The sequence below is a fragment of the Leptidea sinapis genome, chromosome 30 (assembly GCF_905404315.1).
Source record: "Leptidea sinapis chromosome 30, ilLepSina1.1, whole genome shotgun sequence".
Classification (NCBI taxonomy): Eukaryota; Metazoa; Arthropoda; class Insecta; order Lepidoptera; family Pieridae; genus Leptidea; species Leptidea sinapis.
Window position 1 is genome coordinate 8,870,865 of NC_066294.1, and position 25,986 is coordinate 8,896,850.

The 25,986-nt window shown below is 35.4% G+C and overlaps 1 protein-coding gene and 2 long non-coding RNA genes across 4 annotated transcripts; 1 reads left to right on the forward strand and 2 right to left on the reverse strand.

Moving 5' to 3' along the window:
• Positions 1–228: 228 nt before the first annotated feature.
• On the reverse strand, positions 229–7,047 carry LOC126973731 (uncharacterized). 2 transcript variants are annotated; one of them, XR_007731409.1, is made up of 4 exons: positions 6,966–7,047; positions 6,168–6,850; positions 2,707–2,770; positions 229–1,858 (listed from the first exon to the last, which is right to left on the reverse strand). It is a non-coding gene; the product is annotated as an uncharacterized LOC126973731 (long non-coding RNA). The 2 variants fall into 2 exon arrangements; XR_007731410.1 differs by lacking the exons at positions 6,168–6,850; positions 6,966–7,047 and adding an exon at positions 5,030–5,264.
• On the forward strand, positions 6,944–15,511 carry LOC126973733 (uncharacterized). Its single transcript, XR_007731412.1, has 3 exons — positions 6,944–7,573; positions 13,778–13,913; positions 14,538–15,511. It is a non-coding gene; the product is annotated as an uncharacterized LOC126973733 (long non-coding RNA).
• Positions 15,512–16,520: 1,009 nt separating this feature from the next.
• On the reverse strand, positions 16,521–25,517 carry LOC126973710 (uncharacterized). Its single transcript, XM_050821038.1, has 7 exons — positions 25,279–25,517; positions 24,797–24,967; positions 24,296–24,606; positions 22,453–22,609; positions 21,825–21,939; positions 21,006–21,139; positions 16,521–18,258 (listed from the first exon to the last, which is right to left on the reverse strand). Exons 1-7 carry the CDS (start codon positions 25,399–25,401, stop codon positions 18,157–18,159), a joined length of 1,113 nt encoding a protein of 370 aa, XP_050676995.1. The 5' UTR covers positions 25,402–25,517; the 3' UTR covers positions 16,521–18,156.
• Between the last annotated feature and the right edge of the window lie 469 nt (positions 25,518–25,986).

The following is a 25,986-nucleotide window of genomic DNA, read 5'->3' on the forward strand; positions in this document are numbered from 1 at the left end:
AAACGAGAGGCTGCGACGGGTTCGAAAAGTTGCATTGTTTTTCAAATATCTTGTTATTCTGAAGGAACGCCAAGGAATATTTAATGAAAATTATCTTGAAATTCGTAAACTAGAAGTCGTCTTGACAGTAAAAATGAATAACTGTGATCTACGTAAAGTAGGAGGAAAGAAAAATAATTGGTGAATTTGTATTGAATTATGTATATTTTTTAAATAAAACAATTCCAATCAGAAAATTATGTTTTTATTTATAGCTGAATATATCACTTAAGACATACAATTCTCAAAAAGCATGTTGTAATACAATAATTGTTCACAAAATATATCTATAAATCCCTGTAATCAATAAAATATCTGTATAATGTTCTTGCATGGTGTTCATCTGTTGTGTTTAAGGGTGGTGTAATATGAAGCAAGAAGACGGCGTATTAAAACAAAGAGCAACGTTGCATGCACGGCACACAAAATGGGTCCTCTTTTTGCATATGCACCATATGCGTCTTTGTCTGCCTGCCTTCATGCCGATTGGAAGTGTCGGGACTGCTGTGGGGAAGTGCGAAAGAACCTCAGCCGAAAATTTCAACACCCCACGTAAGGTGACAATAGGGAGCACTGATCTCCGCTGTTAGAGTTGCAGGAGTTGAGTGACCAATTCCTTGACGGAACCCCTGGTGGTCTGTTATGGGTGCGAAGTGTTGATGAATCATGTAAGCATTCAAAATGCTAACATTTACAAGGCGCCTTTTTTGTACCAGATCTTTGATCGCGTACGCTCCATTGGGTACATGGATAGCATCTGGTCTTTCTGTCTTTCTTGTCTACCCCCCCCCCCCATTTCAAAAATTGTAGTCCTTGATGAGGACGGGTTTGTTGTCGGAATCGGCGACCCCATAGTACGTCGAGATCATCGCCACACGGTTTTTATCCCGCCATAACATCTAGTCAACATCTCCCGAAGTGCATCCGCACACTTGACCCTTCCTCATTTCAGACTTTTTCAAGTTTGTAACTTGATCTGGTACAAATTGACGGTTGGTACGGAGGGAGGAGGATAGGAAATCACAGGCCTCGTAGACCTCTTTATCCTACTGCTGAGGCTTTATTGAGAATGAATTGCTTGATGTCCAGCCACCCCTTCCACTGGGTCAAGTATTCAACCAGTGTATCGATATTTTGGCTTGAACTGTATAAGCTGGAAACTTTAAATGTAAATGTTGGACAATGGGCTGTATTTTAAAAATTTTGGACGAAAATTGGGAATTATTATTAAAATGGAGACACCGAGATCGTAGTTGGAAGCGTTCGAAGGGCATAGAAATAGAAAAGCCTGGCGTCGAGAAGATTGTCTTGTCTGTCGTCCAACAGTCCTCTAAACGTGATTTTACTACAATACCCATTGCGATAACAGGAGCAAAATAAATGTATAATTCGTCCGCGTCACTGCATTATCCGACTAGCTGGCCCCATTTCCCCTCGATTAAAGAGATAGGTGGCATATTCTTTTGCATATCTATTGGTTGCATTTGCAATGTGCTCCATGATTGGCCTATCCCATATCGCTTGAAATGCAGCATAGGTGATGCGGTAGCACCAATCATGGGGCCACTTGCACCAATAAACTGCTCTCTCCTTAATTGTGGGGAAATAGGGACAGCTGAAAAAACGTGCCAGTCAAATTGGAAGAGTGTGGTTGGCCCATGGATGTTGCCCATGCTCAGTTTCACAGCCATCGTAACCACACTAGAGCATACGGCTTCCTCCGGGGTATCTTCGACGGCCTGACTGAAAAACAGGCGAAGACTTCTGGGGACCACAAGCTGAGCCTCAACTTCTTCATCGTCCTCTTCTTCTTCGCTTCCTTCGTGTCAATAAAAAAAAAAGAAATTTAGTAATCATTAACCCTTCGCGATCCGATCACTCTAAGCTAAGTACGGTTGATTACAGAGTGATTTTTCGCGAATTTATCGCACGCTAAAGTTTATCTTTGCATATTATTTTACGTGTATTAAAACAATGCTTATAGTTAGCATAATTTCAATAAATGTATCTGAAAGCTATCAAGACAATAAAAACATAAATTATTCATATTGTGTTTTATTTTATTTTACAAACACGACACAAAGTTGAAAAAGCGTTATATTTTAAATGTAAATTATTTTACTTAATAAACTTTTCAATGTAAAACATTAGTTCTATTTAAAAGTGTTTATAGTTTTATCTTCATCTTTATATGTTCTTTCTTAAATAAAACTAGAATATACTAGCTTTCATAGTAATAATTTGAGATATTCATTCCGAAAGACTAAAAAGAATCCCCTGACCTTGATGGACCTTGAAGTGCGAGATTGCTTGTGTATGTTTAACATGTATTTATATTACATTTGGACAAAATAAATATATTTTGCGATAGTTTTTCAAGTAAAATAAAAGTATTTCAACATATTCCGGAATAAATAAATAATAAAAAGCAGACAAAGATATCTCTAATTTGTACAGAATTTAACGGACTTTTATTCTATTATGAGTTCAAACAAAAAAAAACGAATTTCTAATAACAAAATAAGGCGAGAAATCGAATAAGGTCGTGTAGATTTCGTCGCTGTTCCATATGTACCGGTGGTGTCATATTACGTTCTTCTAAATGTTACATATGGAACTGCTTTACGCTAAAAGTTAAAAAAAAAAAAACGGTGCATATATACCAACCGTAGTTCAGCAAGGGCGATGAGGAGGCACAGTCAGTGTCACCACAGTCGGTTATTGGAAGAACCTAAAACCGAAATTGTATTTAATTTAGACTGGTAATGAATTGATTGATTGAAAATGAATTCTTTTGGAAGTAAAACTTTACCAGACATTCAAACATAATAAGTAAATGAAAACAAATGTTATCTTAATATTAAATATAAAAGAAAAGAAAGGAAAAAGAAGCACTACAACTGGAGACTACTCAGTTATTATTTTCCTACCCTTCTCGATAGATGGCGGTGTCTGGGCTAGTTTTATTAAAAACCTTACTACATTGCGTTGGTTTAAAATTGTTCTTCCTGTTAATAATTATTATAATATACTAATATTATTTACTGAAATGTATGTTTGAAAAATACTTGCAAAAAACCCACGAAATAGTGCCATAAATAAAAATAAATAAAACCAAATTCTATTTAAAATAAAATATTATATCAGGGCATTTTTTGTGCTTAACTATACAATGTGTGAAAGTGTTAAGTTTTTCATTTAAAATACAATTTATTCCCTCACACCAACTTTGAATAATTATGCTCGTTGATAATTTAATAATACATTTTGTAAATTCTATTCTGGGATTTTGACAAATTATTCTATTTAACTTACAATAAATTAATAAAAACTATCCCTACTAATATTACAAATGTGAATGTATGTTTGTTTGTTACGCTTTCACGCCCAAACAACCGAACTGATTTTGATAAAATTTTATACAGAGATAGACTAGAACTTGGAAAAGGACATAGGCTGCTTTTAATTGCGAAAAAATAAATGGAGGGGTTGAAATAGGGGATGGAAGTTTATATTGAAATACGTCAATTTTGGAGATAAAACCATAAACTTTGTATTTAGGCACTTGATAAGTAGTAATTCATAAACATTTGTTCGAGCATTTTTGAAACTTTGACCTACATGGGGATGAAATAGAATATTAGAGTTCGTAGGGAAATAATAATAACGATAATACAGACTTCCCAAGAGACCGTCCAAAATTACAGAGGAGATTCAAGGAACTTTCTTCCACGTACTACAAAGCTGTGGAATGAACTTCCTTTTGCGGTGTTTCCGGGACGATACGACATGGGTACCTTCAAAAAAAGCGCGTACACCTTCCTTAAGGCCGGCAACGCTCCTGTGATTCCTCTGTTGTTGCAAGGGACTGTGGGCGGCGGTGATCACTTAACAACAGGTGAGCCGTACGCTCGTTTGTCCTCATATTCCATAAAAAAAAATATAGACTCCCAAGAGACTGTCCACAATGACAAGGGATATCCGCTGTATCATAAAAGAGCGAGAGAATTTAATAATGGTACTTTTTCATATTTAATGACATAAGTACCATCTTTTTGTGCTTATGATGTGGTGATGGTGGCCAATTACTATCTCATTTCCTGCCATTAAAAAAAAATCTCCATTTGGCCTATCGCAGACAACAGTGAACAGACTATCTGTGACGCACTTTTTAGTATGTGATAATAAAACATATAGAATTATATGCAAAACCGCAAATGACGCACAAAAAGTCTGACACAAAATATCCTCCAAGATCTGATAGACCGCGCCACAACGCGCCACACAAAAAGTGTGCCAAAAACTTATAATGTTCGCGGTAACATGCGCTAATGCAGACGACGCTCACTTTAGTATGTCGTCTGCACTTGCTAGTGATTGACATGTATCATGGTGCTAGACAACAATGTATCGATGTTGATTCTAGAAATAGAAAACAGAACAGCACTGTATGATACATCTTTGGCAGATTTGGATAGTTTTAGAACTGAATTTTTAATATGAAACAGTCCTTTTAATAATGGTTCGAAAGAATAGGATGAACCCAAAATTCTCTATTTATTCTTCTTTTTTATATCTCAAGTACGAAATAATACACCACAATCTCTGTACTTCCATTGCATGTACATCCCTACAGTTCTGCGGACAAAATGAGCGAAAGTGTACATAGTGTGTGTTGAGTCTGTGAAATATCTGCCAAAGACATTTTGCACCCAATGCAGACTTTTTGTGTGCCGCAGACTTGATAGCACAAAAAGTGTGTCATCTGCAATAGGCCTTCCAACACAATGCTTCTACAACGGCACATAGTAGTGGTCTGTCATGATATGACATGTGGGGCATTTTTATATTCAATAGAATTAACATTTCATAAATAATAATTACTGACTCTTAAGGTGTCAAATGGCCACATATAAATACAATCTTAATCTCACATTTACCTTGTACCCTTATTTCTAAGCATGTATCACAGATTTTAAATATTACTCACAAACAAAGTAATTGTAGAATAATAAAGTAGAATTAGTAGCAACAGGACTTCAGGAAAAATAACAGCTGGTCAAGGTTCAATCGAAGTTCCAGCTATATAGCATACTACACTATATAGCACTGTTCTTCGATGATTATTGTAATCAAATTCAGAAAATAAATATTTTTAGCATGTATTATATATAAATCAATTCAATTCAATTTTCAATTCAATTTATTTACTAAGACATTATTAAAATACAAAATAAGAATAATAATACAAGTTTTACTTAAAAGCTAGTTAGCACTGTGCCTGAACTAGGTAAACCTGTGTTTCAGGCGTAAAGAGCTTATATTAAAACTAAATAAGCACAAAAAATAGAAACTTAACAAAGTAGAAAGGTATAAATTAATCAACAGGTTAAGTAATCAATTTCTTCAAAGTAATGCCTATAAACTAATAAAAATAAAAAATAATGTTTATTTTAACACTATTAGTAATTTTTCTGTATCTTCATAGGACATATTTTGGAGCCTTCTTACAATGAATATAATTTAGGGGATAGATGTTTGTTATTGAGTTTAGTTTATTGTAAAGATATGGTCCCAGGAATACATAAAACTTTGATGTAAAAACAAAGTTTGTTATTGTTTTTTGAATAAATCTAAATAAATAAATATAGTATGTCCAAAACTATATTTATTTATTTGTGGATATGCAGCATCATATCTTCAATCTTTTTGAAAGCCATTTTGCGTAATGAAGATCACTTTGAAAGTTATATTTATCTTTATCCAACTGTCCAATTTGTTTTTAAGCAACTTTGGTTTTTTTTCATATTTTTACTTTGTCAAAACTATCGTACTAAGTATTTTTTTTACATAACAGATATCAACATACCTATATCCAATGTAAGTATTGTATTCCTCCTAAGTAGCTTACTTGGTAAGCAGTAACATGACTCGAAATGCCTATAGCATGTAGTTACAAAATACAGTTGTCACCCAACGTTTGAGTGTATTGTCTCACTACAGTTTCCAAAAATTAATCTTTTCATGTGAGGCCATAGTGACTTAGGGAAATGATATAGTGGACCTAATTCTTTAAAGCTTGTTTGAGAGGTAGAATGAATAAATCACTTCGATGATTTCGTACTTACCATCAAAAACACATCCAAAGTAACACTTTAAATTCTGCTTCTACGCCTCTTCTATACGATCATCAAATAAATTAAAACCAAAATCGTTTTGTTAACAACAGACAAATAGCCCAAATAGGTGAAATCAAAACAAAATGTGGTGCATACTACATAAACTTAATTATTATTTATTAGTCATAAAATCATATTTTTGATGTTTGATCTTTTTTTTGTTAAACCGCCATCTAGTGTAGTAATATGAAAATGTCATCTTGATTTTTCTGTAACCCTTCCCGCTTGGAGCTTTTTTTTACGAGCTTTATTTACGAGACTGCCTTGGGCATATAATTACTAGATAGTAGATAGCTGGCGTGTCAGCCGCAAGTACAACCTGACGTTTTCGACACCTACACTGGGAGCGAGATAGGCCTGATATTATATAATTAAGTCCACAGATGGCGCATTTTTAATAGTAAAGAAGGTACAATATCTCCGGGCAGGTATTTACTATTTTGTCGACAAATCCCTTTCTGCCTTGACCTCACTCCTCTATGACCGCCATTTATAATGTTGTTATATTTTGTTGCCGGCTGTTATTCATGATCAAATCATATCCCCAGTAGCACGTGGTATTTAGGTTGAATTGTCTCTGTTGGTCCCCAAAACCACAAAACTCGGCGTTCCTGAACGCAGCCAAAACGAATCTGTCAAATATAACAAAATGTTGGATGAAATATCAAATTCATATATTTTTTTAATTTTTATTAATCTATACTCTCTTCAAATGTTGAAGGTATCTTGTGTGTAAATTAAGCTCACCCCTCGTTTACACCAAGAAACAAGTCTAACTAAAATAAAACTTGTTTGTTGCCAACAATCTGCACACAACACATCTGCTTGCACATAATATTGAGTCTGAGACATGTTTGATCCAGTCTGATACATTGACAGCGTTAGTGACATACACGTTGTTAACAAGTATTGTCAATTTTAGTGAAGGTTATGTTTAATACTTGTTTAAAACAAGTTTTATATTGTATCCATGCTTGTTGGATAAAGTTTTAAACATTTAACGGACAGACTGCATTTTATTATTAAAGTGGAAAAGAAGAAGACAAATGGAGTGGTCAAAGAAACAAACCTTAGATCTCATTGAGCTCTTACATGTACATGAATGCCTGTGGAATGTGAAAACTGAAGCTTATAAAGATCGTCAGAAAAAAAAAGACGCATTGGCAGCAATTGCTCTGCAAATGGACCTTAATGCTAACGATATTGACAAAAAGATTACAAACCTTAAGAATCAGTTTAATAGGGAAGTAAATAAAATAAGAACTAAATCAGGACGCGGTACCGATGATGCATACGTCAGCCTCTGGTATGCCTTTAAGCCGCTAGGTTTTTTAAGACATAATAATTTACCTGAGGTAAGTGCTTTTTGATTTTAACATAGTTGGACACAATACGAATGATATTTAAATGCATAGATAGGTCACCTAGATAACATACGGTGTTTGTAAATGATACACTATCACACACATGAATAATTTAACATTGCAATAGCACACTTCATTACGATTATGCGTCAAAGAAGGATAGCAAATGCAATTATTGCAAGCGAAAAAGAGATAAATCTAGTTTGCTAATTGCTTCGTATTTGAATAGAAAAAATACAGAATAATTCATCAGATATGATTTTTTACCGTACATCGTGATTTATGCCTAAAATACGATTCATTCAAGTAGTAAAAGTTATAAATGACTAAAACTCCATTGAAATTACGTAAATAAAGTGGCATTGATTAATAAAAATTTGATTTAATAATATCTTTACAATTATTAAATAATTATTCTATACGTGTGTTGACAGTGAACTTTTCCTAAACGGCTGGACCGATTTGAATGAAATTTTCTGTGTGTGTTCAAGTGGATTCGAGGATGGTTGAGATTCACAATTGAAGTACCTCTTAAATGGCTGGATCGATTTTGATGATTTTTTTAGAGTGTTCCAGTAAATTTGAGATTGTTTTAGATTCTCAATACAGTCGACATTTAATTCTCTACGTATATAAGTGGTCTCCTAACGTCTGAACCGATTTTTCAAATTTAACACGTGTGTACAGGACGTCTGTCGTGTCCGCTCATTGATTACAATATATATACATATATATGTTTGTAGTACCACAATCTAAGACTAATCTGGGTCAAAACGCAACTATTTCTAGGCTCTATAAATCATATAACTCACTGGCCAAATCGCATAACATTGATTTATTCATTCCGCTTGCTTAATATAAAAAGAAAATGCTTAATTTACACACGTGACTTAGAAACTTGTTTTCATATTTCATTTTTATTTTAAATATATTACAATATTTTTAGGTAATAGTTTATAAATTGTTAAAATTACTGTCCTATATGCATATTAAAAATTATGAATGCCGTGGTAGCTTATAAGTGAATTAACTCTTATCCATATTATTATTATATTTTAAGTTTAAGCATGTAAAGTGTGTAATTTGTTAGTTGCCCAAATATATAAATAAATATATAGCCATAGCAATATATACATTGATGATATCAATTATTTGTACATAAAATAATAAAAAAACATACAGATTTAACAAAACAAAACCGAAATGTATACAGTACAGTAAGGGTCCCATTTTTTCAATTTTACTAACGACGGCTCCCAAAAAGTTCTAAGTTTACAATTATTATATTTAGTGTCTTATATTATTTATGAATGTCTTTTTGTTAAGGGTTTATTATAATAAGATAATGGGAGAAGAAGAAGATGATCCATTGATTCTTCTGCAGTTAGCAAGGAATACACCGAAAGGGTCAGTGCTACTGAAAAAACTCCTATGTAAGCAAATAGCACTGTCTACGTCCGCTACCTACCCTTAAACTTGTTTTTGTAGTTTGATAGTTCAGCTGCCTGTATACGAACTTGTTTATTAAAAAAATATTATATTTCGTATTACATTCACTGCAACAACGCCTTTTTACATCAACATTATTTCCTAAAATATACTATCTCAATCATCCCGCAACAGACAGCATATTTCGTCATTTCTGTTCGTTAATCTATGTTCGCACTCGAGACTCGAATCGCGTTGCGGCGTTTTTTTTTTATGGAATAGGAGGACAAACGAGCGTACGGGTCACCTGTTGTTAAGTGATCACCGCCGCCCACAATCTCTTGCAACACCAGAGGAATCACAGGAGCGTTGCCGGCCTTTAAGGAAGGTGTACGCGCTTTTTTTGAAGGTACCCATGTCGTATCGTCCCTGAAACACCGCACAAAGAAGCTCATTCCACAGCTTTGTAGTACGTGGAAGAAAGCTCCTTGAAAACCGCACTGTGAAGGATCGCCACACATCCAGATGGTGAGGATGATATCCTAACTTGTGGCGTGTCGTGCGAAGGTGGAATTCGGCGGCAGGAATCAGGTTAAACAGCTCTTCGGAACACTCCCCGTGATAAATGCGGTAGAAGACACACAATGAAGCGACGTCTCTACGCAACGCCAAGTGATCCAGCCGTTCACAGAGCACTGGGTCCCCGACAATTCGAGCTGCTCTGCGTTGCACGCGGTCAAATGGATTGAGCTGATACTGGGGTGCGCCAGACCAGAGATGACAGCTGTGTGTGGACTCCATGTGTGGCCGGACCTGCGCTTTGTAGAGCGCTAGTATGTGGGCCGGCTTGAAGTATTGCCGTGCTCTATTAATGACGCCCAGTTTCTTTGAAGCCTTTGCTTTCTTTTAGAATTTGGCTTTGCCTTCCAGATGACCACGAAATTGGCAATCGCTCGAGATTTCGAGACCCAGTATTCCGATACTAGGCGAGGCTTTGAGGGAAGTGTTGTCGAAGAGCGGTGATACGACAAATGGGGTTTTTTTAGTGGTAAACGCGCAAACTTGAGTCTTCTGGGGGTTAAATTGGACAAGGTTCAATTTTCCCCATTGCGCGACCTTCTCAAGAGAGGACTCGATAGAAGACACAAGTTTCTCCCGGCACTGGTAGACGATTTCCCGAAAGAGACCTGCATGGCCCGTGTATATGGCATCACCAGTGCTGTCGTCTGCATAGCAATGAATGTTGGAGGTGTCCAACATATCATTGATATGCAGAAGAAACAGCGTGGGAGACAGCACACAGCCTTGGGGCACTCCAGAATTCACGGGCTTCGGGTTCGAGCAATATCCGTCGACAATGACCTGTATGCTACGCCCAGTGAGGAAGCTGGAGGTCCACTTGCACAAGCTCTCGGGAAGCCCAAATGATGGAAGTTTGGAGAGGAGCGCCTTGTGCCATACACGATCAAAGGCCTTCGCTATATCCAGGCCTTCCCCCTTGCTTTCAATAGCCGCAGCCCATCTATGTGTCAGGTATACCAGAAGATCACCTGCCGACCGACCATGGCGAAACCCGTATTGTCGGTCGTTGATCAATTGGTCACCCTGTAGGTATACCAAGAGCTGACGGCTGATTATGCTCTCCATGATTTTGGAGAGCAGGGAGGTAATAGCAATAGGCCTGTAGTTTGCCGGATCCGAACTGTCTCCTTTTTTTTGGATCGGATGGACAAGGGCAGACTTCCATGAGTCAGGGACCACGCCTTTAGAATAAGAGTGCCGGAATAAACGCGTTAGCACCGGCGTCAACTCAGGGGCACACGTCCTAAGCACGATTGGAGAAATGCCATCCGGCCCGCTCGACTTCCTGACGTCCAACGAAAACAGAGCTCGCCTAACAGTTTTCTGTCTGAACTGTACTTCAGGCATAGAGCTCTGACACCGCGGGATGGTCGGCGGTGTTTTTCCGTTGTCGTCAAGAGTCGAGTTGGAGGCGAAAAGAGTGCACAAGAGATCGGCTTTCTCTTTTGCCGTATGGGCCAGGGTGTCATTCCTCATGTGCAACGGCGGCATGGACGGCTGGCTGAAGTTACCAAGAGCAGCTTTCGACAACGACCAGAACTTGCGTGTTCCGGTCGGGTAACTGGAAAGCTGCTCGCCGATTTTGACGACGTGTTTTGACATTGCACGGGCGATTTGCCGCTTAAAAAATCTGGAGGCACGGTTGTATTTCCTCTTAAGAACTGTGCAGTTCGGCTTGGATCAGCTTGGATCGGCAATGTCATATTTATTTTGTTAGAGAAATAATGAAATCAAATAAAATGTTATGATTTCTTAACAGTGGTATTTAATTCTAGGATTTTTTTTGCATCTTCCCATAACACAAGACGGCATTTGTACCTATATCAAATTGTAAGCAATTCTGTCAACAACAAACGCGTGCGTACCGTTTTCCTATCGAGAGAGCGACTACTACCAAAGGAGCCAATTGCCTCCATTTAGGCAATTCAGCGCGCTAGTGACATATCTACCTCTTTTAATACTATTATTATTTTTATAATATCATTGCATAATACTTAAAATTTCGACATGAGTAGGATTCAAACCAATGAACACTGCAGGCAATTTTTTCATCTCAGACATCTACTACTGGACAAAGGCCCCCCCGAAGATAGCCATGACGATTGGTCCTGCGCTGCCCTTATCCAACCTACTCCGGCGATCTTGACCAGATCGTCGGTACATCTTGTGGAGTGTCCAACATTACGTCTTCCAGTAAGTGGTTGCCATTCGAGGACTTTTGAGGTTTTGCAACCATTTGGGTGGTAACTTTGGTTCTGCTACGGATCTCCTCATTTCTGATTCGATCTCGCAGGGAAACTCCAAAGATAGCCCTCTGCATTGGATGCTAAATGGAGCAGACAATTTATCGTGCCATAATTAAACTTGCTAATATTTTTTAAATAAAACATGTTTTTTAATTAAAATCTTTTATCAAGCATAGTGATTTTCTCAATACACCTAAGTCAGTTAAAAAATATGCAGCCACACAAATAAAATTATAAAACAAAATGGAGCCACAACCTGAGAGTTGAACGAAGATTTTATCAATGATACGTCACTCAAATGGTTGGCTCGGTTGGTAAGTGCGCTTGCACGGACCGCGAGAGGTAGCAAGTTCGAGTCCCGCATCGTTTATAAAATTTTGTTTTCAAATTTTATTTGTGCAACCTTCGCACGGCTCCGATCCGTATGGCACTCACGGAAACTGACACGGAGAGTTAAGCTCAAAATATTACGGTCCAACGTGAAGACCGTATTGATGTATGGGTGTGAGACGTGGAAGGTCACAAAGCCCATCTCTCATCAACTTCACGTTTTCGTTAATCGATGGCTTCTAAATTTCCTTGGTATTCACTGGCCCGACATTTCCAACGATCATCTTTAACAACGCTGTCATGAAGTCCCAATCGACCAACAAATAAAACGACGCTTATGGAGCTGGATAGGCCAGACACTTCGGAGGGATCCCAACCATATACAGAGGCCAGCCCTAGATTGGAACCCTCAAAGAAAACGCAAACGTGGCGGTCCAAATCAAACGGAAAAACCTGGAGTGAAATTAAGAGAGATGCTCAGGACCGATCGCGCATTCACTAACACCATGAGTGCTATGCTGTACGACTTTTTGTAATAAGCTATTCTTCAATTTTTTGTAAATATATTTTTAATGATCGTAATGATTCGAATACCAATTGGTACTAGATGATTCGAATACCAATTGGTACTAGTATATCTTCAAAATAAGTCCACTTTATGCTAAAAAAAATGTTTTACATTTAAATCATCCTTATCATCATAGTCCGTATCGTTGCTAAAATCAAATTATTTCTGCTATAGTGACGTCACAGAATGGTGGTCGGAGTTTTGGGTCACGTCAAAATATAAATAATTCTCAAGTTTTTTTAGTATTGAATTCGTATATCTAGTGGCACACTTTCATAATTCATTCATTTAATTTGGATAGATGAAACTGACCTAATAAAGTACTCAGTGCCGCTTTGTTTTTTTTTATGGAAAAAGGAGGACAAACGAGCGTACGAGTCACCTGGTGTTAAGTGATCACTGCCACCCACATTATCTTGCAACACCAGAGGAATTACAGGAGCTGACCTTTAAAGAAGGGGTACGCGCTTTTCTTGAAGGTACACATGTCGTATCGTCCCGGAAACACCGCACAAGGAAGCTCATTCCACAGCTTTGTAGTACGTGGAAGAATGCTCCTTGAAAAGCGCACAATGGAGGACCGCCACACATCCAGATGGTGGAGATGATATCCTAATTTGTGGCGTGTCGTGCGAAGGTGGGATTCGGCGGCAGGAATAAGGTGAAACAGCTTTTGCGTAGAGATGTCGCTTCATTGTGGATCACGCCAAGTGATCCAGCCTTTCACAGAGCTCTGGGTACCCTACAATTCGAGCTGCTCTGCGTTGCACGCGGTCAAATGGATCGAGCTGATACTGGGGTGCGCCAGACCAGAGATGACAGCAATACTCCATATGTGGCCGGACATTTGTTCTGGCTTTATTATCTGTAGTACATGTTTACCATCTAAAGCTCCAATATAATGAGGGTAGTTCCATTTCGTTTCAAATTCTTTACTTATTTTATCCATTCTTGTGTTGTTTCTGATATCTTAAAAAAGTTAGTCTTTATAGTAGAAATAATTAAGCACGTTTAAATAATAATAAAAATAACTATTCGCAGGTACAAAATGACAATGTAGCGTCAAACTTATTGAGTGTATCACTGATCGAAGATTATCATATACCTAGTGTATCGGGAGCATCGGATGTGTCACTTTTAACCGAATTCAAAAAAAGAGGAGGTTCTCAATTCGTCGGTATGTTTTTTTTATGTTTGTTACCTCAAAACTTTCTATTAGCTGATCCCGTTTTGATAATTATTATTTTTATATATTTTTATTTGAAAGTACGTGCTTCCAGTGTAGTCCCATTGCAAGTTTGTCCAGGTCGGACTATGACATCCATGAGAAAACCATAAAAGTCTTAAATTTACTATAGGTGCGCGACAAATTTACGAATTCAAATTCAAATTTAACGCGCCAACCGATTTCGATTATTCTTTTTTATTGGAAATTATATACTTGAAAAGTAGTTTAGTGAGAGTTTGGTTACGTTCTGATTATGGGACCCATGACAAAGTAACGAAACTCTTCAATTCTTAGGAGCAAATTAACGACACTCGGCCGAATCTTTTTTATGCTATCCGGATATGTTAGTAACGTCAAGTTATTGTCGTAGTCGAATATGATGATCAATGGAACTCCTTACCGCCTTACAGTAAGTGTGCGTTCTGTGGCAGAATTTAACTGTCTGTAATAAAATTGCAATGCGCTTACGTTCATTGCTGCATTGCGAAATTTAGTAGATCTACACATATTTAGACAAATTATTAATTATTGCACTTCAGATTCAGTAAAAATAAAAAAATACAATTTTCACAGAAAAAAAGGGTGTGAAAAGAAGGAAGCCTTCAGACGATAGGCAAAAAGAAGTGCTGTCTGCGATGAAGGGGTCACGTGACGACCTCATCAAATGCCCAGCCAAAGATGAGTTTGATGTGTTCGGTGAATATGTTGCTTTCGAGATAAGAGGTGTTAATAGGAAAAGAAATATTTTAGACCTAAAGAAAAAAATACAAGACTTAATTTATTTAACTAAATTGAGTGAAATGAACTATAAGCCTGATTCTTTACGGTCGCCAGCGAGCCAGGAGCTACCAAGTGTACCAAGAGATTTGACTGAAGACAACCCAGACATGGAAGTTGGTGTCAATATAGAAATAAGAGATTAATTTTTGTTATCTTTGAAACGAACTTGAAAAAAGGAGTGTGGAACCGCAAATTTTATTATTTTTTGATGCAATTACATTCAAACGATTTATCAACGATACGTCACTCGAACGGTTGGCTCAGTGGAAGAGCACTCGCACGGAACGCGAGAGCTCGCTGGTTCGAGTCCCGCATCGTTCATAAATTTAATTTGTGTAATTAATCCCACAAGTGAGTGTTTTCCCTTTAAAAAATAACAAATTGTGCACTCCAGTAGGCAATTGAGATTAATGAATATTCATTATACCTACTTCAAGACTGACGTGTATTAATTCTGCAAATTTAGCTACAAGCCCATAACAAGTATAAAAATATGAGATCATAAACATGTAGACAACAAACAGTTCACAAACAATTTCACCCAACAAGTTTCATACAAATATTGTCTGCAACAAGTTTTATATTTTGGAAACATTACATAAACGTTGTGTTTGAAATTTGCATGAAACTTGTATAATACATGTATCACACCTTGGTGTCAACGTGGGGTGAGAAATATACCTACTCTACACTCTGTATTTGCCCTCTCTGAAATCAAACATAGAGTATGTTTGATTTCTCTTACTTCTTTCAGATAAAGTTACCAACCACACTAATTTAATAATTAATACAACTAAATATTTTTGTCAGAGTTGTGTTTTATTTTCTGTCTACATAAAAGGTTCTAGAGCTAACGTATAGCCGCGTTAAACAGATAAATATAGCCGGGTAAGGTGTGATTTAGTATTAATCAGAACGCCGTAGGTGAAAAAACTTTTAAATCAGGTGTTTTGCAGTATATCTAACTGCGGAAACTCTTGTAAAAAATACTATTTGTAAATCAAAATATAATATTTTGATTTATATAACCTTCGGGACGTTTTCCCTACTATACTGCTGTTATTTTTATTGAAATATATGGCGATTATTTTATACAAGAGATACTATTTCCTATTGCCGTCAGTGTTCCAACTATTGCTGTACAAGTTATTCAATATACGGGGCGTTGCAAGCGTTTATTCTTTTACAAGTACTTGTAGTCGTCGAAGAGTAAATAGCAGTAAAGTACGTCTTGTATTATAGGTGACAGTGGTCCCGCAAGGAATTAGCCCTTACAGTTCTATTACATTCTTATGTATATTTTATAGGAACTACAGATAAATCATCATAAACCAAATTGAAAGGCAGTATGAGTTGTCAATACGCAATACGTAGAGGCTTTTACCAGGCACGTGGGCACGAACAATTTGTGGGGTGTTAAATGCATATTTTGCCTTTATATTATAAATCAAGTAAATGGTCGTAAACATTAGTTAATTAGTAATAATATTATTCCATAAAATTTACAAATTCAAATATTTTTATTCAAAATAGGATGCGAAATCACTTATTGAAAGTCAAAAAAAACTAGCACCCATTCCAAAATGAATGCCTCAGGCCTGAGAAGAATGGGCGCAACATACTCAGCGGGATTTTTTTTCATCAAAAATATGTTTTACAATTAAAGTAACATTTACAAAGTAACATTGTACAATTAAACTTATTATTTAATAGCCTGCGGGCGGTCGCTACAAGTTAATCTATTTCCGACTAAATGTTTTACAATAAAAAACGAGGTTAATTTCGTATTTTTTTATTACATAGGTACATAACTAAGATTCAATACATTCAATATCCTTCTCAATATCGTCACACCAACACATATATAAGAAAACAAGACTCAAGTCGGCATCACAATAATAACACAAAACCTGAAAACAGTGCTGTTGGAAGACACCGGCGTTAAGTGTGCACGAGTATCAAATCACATACTTGTGTAAAACAATTAAAAACCATACGCTTACATACACTATACGCCACCGAAGCCCACTCCATTTCTACTCAGTTCCAGCTGCGGTTTCATTCAAAATATTAGATATAAAAATATCGGGGAGTTCTACACCGTCCAATACCAAATAATAAAATGGATCTTATATACAATATCTAGATTTTTAATGATTTATCGTGACCCTACAGACTAGTTATATTTTTTTTTTACAATCTCGACTTATTAATAACGCAACAATCGTTAACAGATAAAATATGACTTAGATGTTGAAACAAACATACAATCACGCCAGTCATGAAGATGAAATAAAACATTCATCCTGAGCTCTAAACAAAACCACACCAACGGTGCTGGTGATGGAAGAAAATTTAACAAATGGTCAACGTTTATTAGCGTCCCTCTATGCCCCTTACGGCGGAAAGTGCGAGGGAGCGCGCGATATCGACAATACCGTTCTAACTTACCACATGAATTAGGCTCCGTACGGTATGTATTCATTCAGACAATCTGCACTTTAACGAGTTCTAATAAAGACTTTTTGGTTATTTATGTAAATAATAACAACATTCAATAGCCTCTCGCTTACATACTAAATTTATATTGGAGCATGACCTAATATAGTTATAATAGTCATAGTATAAAAATTTTACATAAAGACTTTGTATGTACATAAAAACATCATAATCTTAACTAAACGAATCAGTAATCTACATGGCATAGTTATGTGCAAGTCGTTAGAGCTATTGTCGTATCACTAAATGCTATTAAGGAGCATTATATGTATGGGGGTGAGGGTCACAGATCACATCTTCAAAGCACCAACTTGTACAACGTCTGAAGCACGGAGTATCACTATGCACAACACTATAATATTGACTTCGGGTCAGGAGTAGGTCTTGTCCTTATACACTAAATACTAGGACGTAAACACAATTGCGACTTTAGTGAAGGCCATTACTTATCGATATTTAGATACCTCGTTATGAGAAAAACTTTTCCAACATTTTAATACTCTAATGAGTGTTGGTTGTTAATATATATTGTTTCCAAATTATATTTGTTTATGTCCTTACCAAACCTTTTGTTTACGTTATATACTTCTGTCTTCTCACATCAGAAGTGGGATAAAGTTCCTAACTAGCTGCATTCGGTTAATATCGACAAATGCCAAGCCTTTTTATTGGAGGCAATGCAGACCAAAAAGACGTTGTAATTCATTAATTGCTTTGGAGTATATTTATAATATTTGTGAGATCATATTAGTCTTAGTCTTATCATTTTGTACTGTTCGCTAAACCCTATGGATTTGAGCATATAACATTTGAGCTCCCTGTTACCGATCGCAATCATATTTACGTCACAAAAACACACGTAAGTTGATCTATGAATACGACATTTGTAGGGATAATATTTTGGCGAAGCTCGCTAGATCTGTGTGGAGAAGCGAGGTCTGGGCAGATCGAATACGTCACTATGGACGGATCGAGCGAGTGCCTTGATACTGGCTGCTATATCTTGTGTTTGTTCCTGGAGTAAAGAAACATTATCGTTAAAAATTTGGTGGGGAAAATGAAAATGGTTAGTATCAATATATAAATCTGATTCTCAGCTGTTATAAAAAGTTCTAATAGCACTGTTCTCAACTCAAGCAATGATTTTTACAGTCATGAATCATTTCTTTAAAATACTAAAGAAGCAACTTTATTCTTTATCATAATTTTATTTTTAATTAAATAACTCTTATCTGAATTGAAACTTCAAATAATTGGCTACTTGAATGGTTATCAATTTTTTTTTATATTTACAAATATTTATTTTACTTCTGCAAACATTGATGCACGAAAACAGTGAAATCACATTTTAACAAACAGACAGTTCTTCTCCGGATTCTAAGTCAAAATTTGAAATAATATTTAGGCTGAAGATTATAAATTGATGTTTGAAAATTAATACCAGCCCAAAAGTGTTTCATGCCAATGTGATCAAGTACAACCAGAAAATATCATGACAAATTGTTTAAACATTTTTAAATATCCAAAACGTCGCAAGCATTGCTTAACATTAGAACACCCAGACTCCTCAATTCGCATGTAATAATTCTACTTTTGTTTGGGAAAACCACTTTGGGTGCAAGTGATATAGTTAAACAGAAAGGACTCAAACCACACTTTGGTCATAATAGAGTCAAGTATACCATCGTACCCCTGAAGGTCGAATTTGTCATGTAGTGAAAACCCTATTTTTAAAATGTACACAGAAACTGTTTTATTTTTAAATATTTATATGGAAGATTATTTAGAGCTGAAACTTCAAATGCCTATATTTTTTTTTATATATTTATTAATAAAAAACAAATTTTACATTGCGGTTTCAAAGCAATAAAAACCACTGAGGTTTGTACAATTGCTAAATTACACCAACAGAGTTAAACTAATAAAAGAAAAAATAGTTCACAATCGTTAGAAACTTAGCTATACATTATAATTTTACAAATAAAAGTAAAACTACTTGATACAATTAATAGTTAAGCACGATAAGTTGATCGGTGGTCAGTCAAATCTTAAAAAGTATTTTTTTAAATTCTGTTTTAAATTTGTCTCAGTCAAGTCACATGGCAGTTTATTAATGTGTCGTAAACTCAAAAGTGTCTTTGTATGGATTGAGTCCTTTCTGCTTAACTATGTCCAAATAATCTAGTAAATGCCATTAATTTAGCCTCTGCTCTCCTACAAGCAAAAAATAAAGCCTGACCAAAATTGTTGTCTTCCATTTGGAAACTTAAGTAACTCTTTGTAAACATAAATATAATATTATCATATTATGTGTTCTTTGCAGTTACCTAATAGCGTGAGAAATTACATTATTTATACAGTAAAAGCTCCTTATTCACGCTTCCTTCATTCGCGTTTTCATTATTCGCGGATTAAAATATCGTGACCTAAGTCCTATATTCGCGGCTAAAGATTTCTTTATTCGCGGATGTAATCGGTACATAGTACATGCATATTAATAAAAAGAATTCCAACATAGCCGAAGTTGCAAATGGAATAGGACGAGATGGGTACGAACAGATAGAATCAAGTGACATTCAGGAGTTGCTTGAATCGCAAGATGAAGATTTGACTGAAATCGACTTGGAGGCAACGTTAAATTCACAGCCCATTGAAGAAGACGCTTCAAAAAGCACTGGAAATGTGACATCTAATTCTGAAAAATCTTAGTGAAGGCTTAAAAATGGCCAATGAGCTTTGTGATTTCTTTATGAAAATTGATCCGTCTATGGAACGAAGTCTTATTTTAAAGAGGCAAATTGCTAATGCCAGTGCTGAATATCAGTTTGAAACGAAAGACCTTTTAAAAACTGTCAAGCAAGAAAAAAATTACAATATTCTTTAAACCGTTGCCTAAGCCTGAAGATAATAATTAATAAGCATGGTCAAAAGCTTCAATTAAATGGTTTTTTATATGTTTGTTTTTTATTTTGTCACCTAGGAACGTATCCCCTATAATCCCATATAAATTACCATTCCGTATTCACGGTTTCTGTGCTCGCGACATATTTACGGAACATTTTATACCCTGCGAAAAAAGAGCTTTTACTGTACTTCGATATTTGTCACAGCGAAAACCAACAAACAAACGTAGTTGATACTTATATAGTGACAATGACTGATTTATAAATGTTCGAACGAATACCAACGAAAAAAGGCAATGTACCTAAATGAACTTAATACTTTTAAAAATGTGATGAAGGAATAAAGACACCTGAGCGTATCTTTTTCATTATAGAAGGCATAACAAAAGTTACAATTTGTGACAAAAGACTGGAGAGATAAACAGCTTTGTAAAATAATAAATTAGAAAGTTTAAAGTAAAGTTCAGTAAAGCAAAATTTGAACAAATATTACTAACTCTATCTTTATTATTTCCATATTTATTACAACCGTGCGATCTATTATTATTTTTTAAAAGCTATGTTTGGCTATATTCATTATAATACTTATTAATTTAAAAATTAGTATCTCACACAGCAGTGGACAGGGGCTCCACAAATGTTACCACCCGTGCCACAAGCATGGTGAGGGGGGTTAAATATTCATAATGGATGGCCTCTTAACACATTTAATGTACTCTTTCGCTTTCGAACAAAAATTTCATCATTGTTTTGCCTTTACTTGATTTTAGATCCCATAAATTGATATTTTGAGTTATAATAGATGCAATAAACTGTCTCAAGGAAGATATTATAGTAGCATCTTAAAATAATCACTTACATGATCATCAATATCAGCACGAGCCCGCCGCTCCTGGGGGAACTTCGGCATGTCTATGGGCAGCGAGCGTGCCATCTCTGAGGTCACGGCGCGGCCGCGTGTTATCTGGATGCCCTCGTCATTACTGTCTTCCGCTGTAACATTATTGTTTGATGGAATGTATATATTGATGGGAAAAAATTGCAACGTTAAAAATGAAAAAAACAATAGTCAATAGTAATAAATGTTCAATCTATATATACTTATATGAGATTTCCACCTATATATTTCCACTGTAAATCTCTGGAACCATTAGGTCTAGAGACTTGAACTTTGGAAGGAATATTCCTTTTATCGAGTAGATGTCAGAACGGATTTTACGAAATTTCACTCGCAAAGTGGTTTGCGCGGGGTTATGTAAAAAAAAATTTTTAAACTTTAGTACTAATTCGCATTAAATAGTTAATAGATAGTCAAAAAATTATCATATTATGAAGGCATAGTATTTTTTAGGTGGATCTTCCTTAGGCGTACATTTTCAGGCTGGACAGTACTTGTAGCAGAGAGGAAGATCCTGGGCCATCCACCCTATCTGAAAATGGGGGATACAGACTCCGCATGAATGCAGAGATAGAAGACCTTGCGGCTGAGCCAAACATTATTGAAGAAGTTAAGGCCACCTGTCTCCACTAGCTTGGCCACATAGAACGCATTGGAGATGATCATGGAGTGAGAAAAACATACTCGGGACTTGTTGAGGGCCAACACCTAGGGTCACCCTAAGTACAGGTGGAAAGACCAGGAAAAATAACTAATTCCTATTTGAAAAACTAAACTTACATTCACATTCATAGTCATCACAATCTGAACCCATATTCCGTGAGTCGGTTCCTTCTAAGTCAAATATATCTTCCGCATCTAACGAATCTTCTTCATGCGATATTTGTTGACTTGCCTAGAACAGATAATAAATATTCTTTTTAATCAATACTAATACAGCACTCTCTATTGGTTACCTTAGTTGCAGGATGCCGGCTAGCTTATGGGTGCCACAATGGAGCCTTTCTCTGCCATAAAGCAGTAATGTGAAACATTTTTGTGTTTCAGTCTGTAGGGCGATGTAGTGATTGAAATTACTGGGCAAATGAGACTTAACATCTTATGACTCAAGGTGATGAGCGCAATTGTAGTGCCACTCAGAATTTTTTGGTTTCTTAAGAATCCTGCACTGCAAGGCACTGCATTGTAATGGGCAGGGTGCTTGTCTGATCCGTTATTGTCATTACAAAAAACAAAACACAGTATTCTAATACTGAGTGAGCTATTACGAGAAGTTTTATTGAATGAGGAATGTTATCCGGTGAAGAAGCTGATGGTCCATTTGGAAAAGCCCATTGGATGTAACTTTAGAGAAGCACCTTTTGCAATACATAAAACAATCACACACCCTACACAAAAGGATACATACCTTTACCAGGTTGTTAGTGTACTTCTTTGCATCTTTTAGTGAAGAGAGCCTACGTCTTTGAAGAGGTGGTACAAGTGGTGAAGGTGGGCCATTGTCATTAGTGGTACTGTCCATCCAGATATCACTCTCCATATTGCTTCTGGCTTTGCTTATAATACTGAAACAGAATAGATAAACATAATAAATCTATGAGTGGTGATAGTATTTTATAAATATTTTGTACATTTGATACAACACTATGTCGGTCCCCAAAATAAGTTTAAAAAAATTGGGGCCTTCTTGGAACTACCAGGAGCAAAGATATAGTTTACAGTGCTTTTTCAAGGTAGCAATCATGGCAACTGAGAACCATATATTGTTGAAACTGCCAATTTTAGACTCTCATTTATGTCATTGATTGATGATCAAAATTGAAACCATCCAGGCTACCAACCATACAACCTCCTCTTCTGTCTTTCTCTTGTCCCCCTAAATTTTAAGTCATGCATATAAATTAAAAAAAAAACTGAATTTGACTTTTTTGCATATACCTATATTTAAATAGTCTTTTTAGGACAAACATAAAGTACTATTCATTTTACCACATAGCATTAAAAGGTCTATTGTGGTATTGCTTTTAAATGGCTTATTTTTCACTTAAATTTGTTCTTACACAATTTCAATTTTTCTCTAACATGTTTTCTAAATTCATCAATTATTTGGAACATGAAAGTTAGTTAAGTAAAATTGTAATAAGTGTTGCAGTCAAAAATAGTAAATATAGATGTAAAAGATTTCAAAACGTAAATAAATAGAATCTATAAGTGACCAACTTGCAACAATGTGACACACAAAATATTACACTTACAAATATTACTAAGTCATGGATTTGTGTAAAAACAAACAGATCAAGATATCCCATAAATAACTGCAACCTAATACAAATTTAACTTGTTTACATTACTGGGCATGATGAGAATGCTGGGTTAGCAAAATATAGTCTGTTTTAGATTTTATACAATAGAATTAATATTATTAATAATTGGAGACTAAAACCAATAAGTACATGTTTGTTTATGTACACTTTATGTTAGTCACAACTCATAGGCATACTAGGTAGGTACAGCATTTCTTTATATTAATGAACTAGGATAATAATAGAACAAGTATTTGTTATTTGAAATTTGTTGCTGAAAAGCCTTTGTGAATCTTTTTTTTTATGAAAATAAGGGAAGAGACTGCCCATAACAATGCAGTGCCACTCAGGATTCTTGAATAACCTCAAAAATTCTGAGTGGCAGTATGATTGTGCTCATCACCTTGAGACACTTATGTCTATCATCATCATGTTAAAGTCTCATTTGCCCAGTAATTTCACTAGCTTTGGCACCCTGCAGACCGAAACACAATATTTTAATTAATTATTTTATTTTATTACAGTTTCACAGCAGAAATAGGCACCATTGTGGTACCCATAATCTAGCCGGCATTGCTGTACAATTAACATTCCTATTCTATATGAGTATTTGCAGTTCTTACAGTGTGTAGGGGAACATACATATTTACATAGGGATGATATGACAAGGGTACCTTCAAAAACACAAGGTACACCTTCTTAAAGGCCGGCAACACTCTTGTGATTCCTCTGGTGCGGTGGTTAGGAAACCTACAGACACACTCCTTGACAGGAACCCAAGGCATGCTCACATCATTAGTTTACATGGAAATACTGAGCTCTGTTTGGGTAAGCTAAGTAGCACATGCTGATCTATTGCTACTTTGTTTTAATATATTATTAACAATATAATGGCAATTTTAGTATATTCACCTTATTTTTAATAAATTGAAATTTAAAAAAAATTACCTAGCTAAAATTTTATGGTCCTTTTGTGCTCTTTCTCTGAATGCATCATATTCTGCATATTTTTGATCTTTGAATTGCCTTACACTTTCCTCTATCATCTCTATCTGTTTCTGCAATGTCTGATTGAGCTGTTTCCTCAAACCAATAATGGCCATTGATGGTAGAGAGTTTGGTTCATAGATTATTTGGTTATTAACATCATTAATATTTTCTTTCATTTCCACATCATTTGTCACATCAGGAAGTAGTAAGTTGAAGACAGGTGAGTAATTACTTGATTTTTTCAAATTATTGATGTTCTCCTGTGTAGTCTGAAAAGATATAAACTATGTGAAATATTTTGATAATAATTATAATTTAATTAAAATCGTGTTTTATTAACAATACTATTTACAACAATACAATAATTAGAATATTTAAACTATATTTTAATTTGAAAATGAAAAATATTTATTATGTACTCTATACTAAGACATGTAATTTGTTATTGAAGGATTATACCTGTAATGATTTATTTATAAGCACTTGTTCCTTGTCATGTAGTTTCGCATCAACTGATTGGCCACAAGATAAGCATGTTTCTAAAATCCACTGGCCAATAGTCCGTTTTCCAACAAGAGCAGGCTGAACCACAATACATTTTAGAAGATTTAGAGGACATGATATCAATTTCTAAAAATGCACATAATTAATTTAATACCGAAAATCTGCAGGTAATACAAAATACGTTGATTATTTCAAGTTGCAAAATACAATAACTAGGATATGATTGAAACAGGAGAGAGATTAATAAATTTCATAGTACACATACATAATCAATGTAACATAAATATCAACCAGTCAAGGTTAATTACAGTATTTATAAACATATACTTATATTGTATAGATTTAGCTAACAAGTAAACCGAATCATGCAAAAATATAACATAGCTGACTCGAGTCAAGGCTGACAATAATATATTATGATTACAAATAGAACATACCTCACAGAAAAAAATATCTCTTTGTTCGGAAGCTGAGAGTTCCAAACGTTCGATATCAGTAATTTCGTCAATTTTATCGCTTTGCAATACAATGTTCAAACATTTACAAGCAAAGAAAGCCATTTTTAACTAATTAACTGCTGCTTTATGACCAGTGAACTACTGTATAAATTTTGTATCATAGGACCAAATCGAATCAGAACAAATAAACAAGTACTAACAGTAACAAGTTACAAGAAACAAGCAGGTAGGTACCAAAACCAAAGAATATATTTATTATGTAGGTACCTACTACGTATGTATATATTATGGACCTACCACAGAATACTATTTCTCGAGCCTTTAACATTTTTAACATTATTCAGTCTGCCGAAAATCTACTTAGGAAATCGAAAGATGTAATCAAAGTTAGAGTCAATTTAGTCATGTTGCAAGGCCCCGACCGTACTTGTTCCTAATCTTCACATTCGACTAATTTACTATTATTAAGGCTAATAATTTTTGCGTATGTCTATACGTAGCGGTATAGATTTGTTCCATCGATATTATACACATAAACCATAATTTGTTCCGTCGTTTTTTTTTAAGTCAACCTTCACCTAGCGGAGTAATTTTTAATTACTTATAACAGGAACTTCTAATTAGCATAGATAATTAGGGCTGCATTAGATCTTTCGAAATGTATTGTTACTTTCGATCTCTGTTAAT

Bases quoted from the DNA above. Each gene is read 5' to 3' on its own strand.
- LOC126973710 (XM_050821038.1), bottom strand. From the start codon at position 25,401: ATGGCTTTCTTTGCTTGTAAATGTTTGAACATTGTATTGCAAAGCGAT. The intron at 24,607-24,796 runs GTATAATCCTTC...ATATCTTTTCAG, and splicing joins TTATAAATAAATCATTACAG to ACTACACAGGAGAACATCAA. The intron at 21,140-21,824 runs GTAAGTTTAGTT...ATAATGTTACAG, and splicing joins TGATGACTATGAATGTGAAT to CGGAAGACAGTAATGACGAG.